This window comes from Sinocyclocheilus grahami, unplaced genomic scaffold, assembly GCF_001515645.1.
Source record: "Sinocyclocheilus grahami isolate Dianchi unplaced genomic scaffold, SAMN03320097.WGS_v1.1 scaffold1653.1, whole genome shotgun sequence".
Lineage (NCBI taxonomy): Eukaryota > Metazoa > Chordata > Actinopteri > Cypriniformes > Cyprinidae > Sinocyclocheilus > Sinocyclocheilus grahami.
The window spans coordinates 24821-30447 of NW_015506832.1; the positions used below are offsets into that span (position 1 = coordinate 24821).

General features: G+C 36.1%; 2 protein-coding genes across 6 annotated transcripts in view; both read right to left on the reverse strand.

Annotated features, from left to right (window-relative positions):
* The window catches only part of rabggta (Rab geranylgeranyltransferase subunit alpha), a 21205-nt gene extending 20081 nt beyond the window's left edge, over positions 1-1124 (reverse strand). The window contains exons 1-2 of one of the 3 annotated variants that reach the window (XM_016258180.1): positions 1051-1124; positions 667-690 (exon numbers count right to left, since the gene is read on the reverse strand). In XM_016258180.1, the coding sequence (XP_016113666.1) occupies positions 667-669 (3 nt within the window). In that variant the 5' untranslated portion in view covers positions 670-690; positions 1051-1124. Of the gene's footprint in view, positions 1-666; positions 691-975; positions 997-1033 lie in introns of those variants that run through there. The other 2 variants (XM_016258181.1, XM_016258182.1) reach the window with 2 other exon arrangements.
* Positions 1125-2263: 1139 nt separating this feature from the next.
* Positions 2264-5627, reverse strand: part of LOC107571803 (syntaxin-binding protein 3-like) — a 26498-nt gene continuing 23134 nt past the window's right edge. For 2 of the 3 annotated variants that reach the window (XM_016258176.1, XM_016258177.1), the window contains 3 exons: positions 5280-5365; positions 3273-3421; positions 2264-3167 (listed from right to left, as the gene is read on the reverse strand). In XM_016258176.1, coding sequence (XP_016113662.1) covers positions 3067-3167; positions 3273-3421; positions 5280-5365 — 336 coding nt within the window. In that variant the 3' untranslated portion in view covers positions 2264-3066. The remainder of the gene's footprint in view (positions 3168-3272; positions 3422-5279; positions 5366-5627) is intronic. The other variant, XM_016258179.1, reaches the window with a different exon arrangement.

The following is a 5627-nucleotide window of genomic DNA, read 5'->3' on the forward strand; positions in this document are numbered from 1 at the left end:
AGGAACTACTAGTGATCTGGACCATTATTTTAAAGTGAAAAACACCTTAACTCCTCAGTAATTACAAGTAAATTAATAAGTTATTGAACATATTTTATATCTGACATACTGTACAGTCATGCATCTGTGTGAAGCACTAGTGATATTGTACCAGTAGGTCTTGTGGAGTGGGACACACTGATACTGAACTGACATGAAGCAGAGATCGTAACTGTGAACTAATTCAATCATGAGCTTCTCAGCATCACTTCTTAATTATTACAATTTTTAAGTGAATTTCTCATTTTTATTATTAGTCTATGTTTAAGTTTGAACATCCATCCTTTGGTAAGAGTAGTAGTCACAATTTCAACCTGTAGCCGACTTGTTTGAGGGATATCATATTCATAAATTAGTTTCCACAAAGAGCCCAATTGTAATTTTATTGAATAATTATCAAATATCTAATAAGTAACTACCTTTGTCCTAAAACTGCTACTACTTACTGCTTAGTTAATCGTGCTCCTCTATTAGTTAACAGTATTAAGTTAAGTGTTAATGTAGTACTACCTAGTACTTCCTGCATAGTTACTTGTTAACATTATTCTAAAGTGTTACCCAGATGCCTAATGCACAGAGAGCAGCCAGAAGCAATGCCATACCACTGTGACAGAGAGAGCAACTCACCATAATTCACCACTGGATGAAGATCTATAAACAGGAAAACAGTATAGATTCATTTGAAACAATAAGATAACAACATATATATATATATATACTCAAATGAAATTCAAGTCTTTCTTCATTCATTCAGACTTCTATAAGAGCATGGGTATGGTCCACCAAAGAGATACTGCATGAAAGAAGACTTGCATTTGATTTGAAAGGTGAAATACACAGAGTTCCTAACACTTAAATCGCAATGATAAAGAGAGCACAGGTCTAAACACGTCTGTCACACAGATGCTCCACAACATGCGCTAAACTGCGCTTTACCCTGCGCGTGGAGCTTCGAGACGAACATTATATCTACCGCACAGCTTTATATGCTAACCCGTGTCTCTGTTGTACCTGTCTGTGCCTTCAGGGCGTGCTGGGCGTGCGGCACACACACACAACTCCTCCGTCGCTTCACAAAGACGTCATCGACCTGCGCCGTGAGAATTACTCATTAATCTGCCGCTTCTGTTATTACTTCTTTATTTCGGACTTTTGATTTTATAAAAATAAACAAACAAATAAATAAAAAGCTGTCAAACGTGTTACGATTTGTAAACATTGTAATGCTTTAACGTAATATTTTATTTTTAGAATTATTATTTGTAGATTTTTGTTTATTCTAATGTATCCCCTGGTTACATATGTAATTCTTTAAAACCGATAATAATAATAATAATAATAAAAGCTGCTTGGCAATTAGTGCCTAGGAACAATCTCTGCATCTGAAAAGATTATATATTATATTACATTTATGCATTTGATTTGGCTAACAATATTCCTGTGTTGGCAATATATATATAATATATATAATAATAATTCAACAATATATAATTATATATATATATATATTTATATATATATATATAAATATTTACACAAATGTGAGGGGTGTACTCACTTCCGTGAGATACTGTATGTATGTATATATATATAAATAAATGAATTACAAAGAAAAATAAAAGACTGAATTTCAATTTATTTTAGTATAGATGATTATTCTTGGATATCTTTTTTAAATAAAATAAAATAAAATCTCATTACACTCTAAGAGGCAGACATGTTTTCTTCATGTTCTAGTGCAATCTGTTTGTTCCCACAAATAAAGGTCGTATCAGATTTCTGTCAGACAGGGCTGTGTAAATGTATACAGGCTTTCTTTCGCACTGTATGCGTTCAGATGCTCAACATACACATCCATGTTTTCACGCGTTACATTAAGCCCCAAAATAGGCTAGATTTGATGAGATTAGATAACTCTGCATCACCAGGTCCTCTGAGAGGATTATAATGCTGACCTGAGAGCTCAAACCTGCAGTAATCAGAGACAGCGGAGTAACACCGTTCATATGTGCTCAGGTCAGCATCCGCTCTCTGTCTTGTTTGCTGATAACATCTTGTTACCTTTGTGCCGTGTGTTTTGATTTTTTCCCCCAACTCTAGCAGGAATTTCATAGCTAAATGTCTGAAAAAAGCTCACTCACTGGACGTCAACAAACGACTTGTTACCGTGCCTGCCTAAAAATCCTCTTTCTTCAGAAACTTGCAGGACAGAATCCATGAACTCATACTTGGATACATTATATTTGTTTAATATAAGTACAGTTGACATTACACAGACCATATTACAAACACAACACAAACATTACAAAGCAAACAGAAGAATTGAACCACGTCATGTTTTGTCAGTTGTTCAATATCAAGCATTAAATCGGTTAAATCCCTCGGTTAAATCCCTCATCCCTCAACTCGTAAATGTTTTATACAAGCAAAACACTCGAGCAGCACAAAAGCACGCAATACATATGTACAATTCAACCTAACTCAAAAACAAACTGGCAAACATTAAATCATCTTTTCAAATTGACAGTCAGGAGTAAAACCGTTAAGTGTGCGAGATATAAATACAAAAGAAGTGTTAGAAAATCCAGTGCAAGCGTTTCGTTATAAAGGCACCAGTTTGTAAGGCTCTGGTCACGAGCTGATCTATTTTTAGCTTTTGTATTAAATGGTTATTAAACTTATTGGGTGTTACGCAAGCCCTTAATCTTGATGCATACTACTATATAATGTTTTAATTTTAGGTATTTTATAAAGCTCGGTTTAACACACAAAAAAAAAAGCCTTAATACCTCAAAGTTGAAGTTAGTTGTGAAGAGTTAATGTTATATATATATAGCCTAAACTGAGCACAACTGAGAGTTTTAGAAATAAAACGACCTCAAAATGTTTCATGTAGAACCGTTACTTTGTTATTTTCACGTGATAAGCTTTTAAGTGAATGCGAAATAATGCTGTATATGAGGTGACTAAAGCAGTTGAGACCTGTTCCCTTCAGTCCTGAGAGAAGGAATGGCAGTGCAGCGCCGCTCAGGGTTTGTCCTCCTCGATGGTAAAGCTTTCCATGGGCTGTCTGCCCAGCTTATAAATGTCCTCCAGCAGACTGCGCGGAGTCAGGATGTGCGTCGAGCCTACAGACAACAAAAAAGGCATTTAAACCACTGCAGAACACAGGCAGCATTTTAAGCATCTTTTCAGGTTTTTCAGGCTTTTCAGGCACCGATAGGGACTCTTACCAATGATGACCTCACAGGATTTATTGGCATGCGTGACTTCATAAGCACAGCGCATTTCTGAGTAGGTGACCCCACCCAGAACAAAGAGGACGAGCCGCGAGCCGCTCCGGAGGTCGTCCGGAGAACTGCCCTTGTGCTTCTGCCGCGCGCTGACAGGAGACAGACCCCATCCATGTAGCGACACGTTCAACCACAGGGTGCATGAGACAATAATTTATACACACACACACACACACACACACACATTACTGTTCACAAGCTTGGGACCGTAAGGTTTTGAAAGAAGTCTCTTTTGCTCACCACGGCTGCATTTTATTTGATCAAAAACGTTAAAAACAGTAATGCTGTGAAATATTACTACAATTTAAAACAGATGTTTTCTGTGTGAACATTTTAAGATGTAATTTATTCCTGTGATCAAAGCTGAATTTTCAGCATCAATAATCCAGTCTTCAGTGTCACATGATCCTTAATCATTCTGATATGCTGCTTATAAATCAAATCAAATAAACTATTTATTATTATTATCAATGTTGAAAACAGTTGGACTGCTTCAACAGTGATACAGGGTTTTTTCAAGGATGTTTTTTGATGAATACAATAATTTATACACACACACACACACACATTACTGTTCACAAGCTTGGGACCGTAAGGTTTTGAAAGAAGTCTCTTTTGCTCACCACGGCTGCATTTTATTTGATCAAAAACGTTAAAAACAGTAATGCTGTGAAATATTACTACAATTTAAAACAGATGTTTTCTGTGTGAACATTTTAAGATGTAATTTATTCCTGTGATCAAAGCTGAATTTTCAGCATCAATAATCCAGTCTTCAGTGTCACATGATCCTTAATCATTCTGATATGCTGCTTATAAATCAAATCAAATAAACTATTTATTATTATTATCAATGTTGAAAACAGTTGGACTGCTTCAACAGTGATACAGGGTTTTTTCAAGGATGTTTTTTGATGAATAGAAAGTTTTAAAAAATATATTTATTTGAAATGGAAATCTTTAGTAACATTATAAATGTCTTTATCATCACTTTTCATCAGTTTGATACACCCTGATTTACTAATTTTATATTAATTTCATGCAAAACAAACAAAAACAAACCAACCCTTGTTTATGTGTAATTCTTTAAAACCAATAAAAATAAATAAAAGAAAACTGCTTAGCAATTAATACCTGGAAACAATCTCTGCATCTGAAAAATATTATATGATATAAATATTCTTATATTGGCAAAATAATATAAGAAAGTGATTTCAAATTATTAAATCAGCATTTATTTGAAATATAATTATTTTATAACAGTATAAATTAGGGATGCACCGATATGAAAATTTTGGCCGATACGCCAAATTTTCTTATCAGGCCGATACCGATAACAGAAAAAATGAGCATTTATCGGCCGATACCGATATGGTGGCCGATATATCGTGCATCCCTAGTATAAATGTCTTTTCGGTCATTTTTGATCAATTTGAATAAAAGTCCAGAATAACAGTGTTCATTTCTTTCAATCAACCAATCGATCAATATTTCTGACCCCAAACCTTTGAACGGTACAGTATGATCTATCACATCATGCAATTAGATCATCAGCGGGAAATGAGAAGCCTTTAAACTTTAGGTAGGCCTATGTTATTATAAATAAAGCAACGCAAAGAAATGAAACTTAATGTGTAATGCACTCATAAAAAACAGCCAACAACCCAAAGGGCTGATCTTCCCCCTCGTCTTACCTCACCACTCTGACAGCCAGAGGAATGAAGAGAGAGACACTGAACTTTACACTCTACAATTATAATGAAACATTGGGGATTTACTGTTTCAAACTGATGGATGAGCTGCCATGAAAGCATGCCACAGCTGCTGTTGTACTGAATGTACAATATTGATTTACGGGTGTATCTTAAAGGAAATTAAGGTTATTAATTGGTGTAAGCTTGTTGTTATGTGTGACTAAATTGTGTGAATCAGTCTCTCCTGCCCTACCTTACAGCACGCGAGCCGTTCCACGCAGACGGACATTCAGACTGATACGGCCAGTCTTTGACCTCCAGTTTGTTCTCCACGGCATCCTGCCATTCACACACAGACACAGACACACAGACACAGACACAGAGAGACACACACGCACGCACACACACACAGAGACACAGAGAGAGACAGACAGAGACACACACACACACACACACAGAGACACACAGACACACAGAGACACACACACACAGAGACACACAGACACACAGAGACACACACACACAGAGACACACAGACACACAGAGACACACACACACAGAGACACACAGACACACAGAGACACACACACACAGACACACA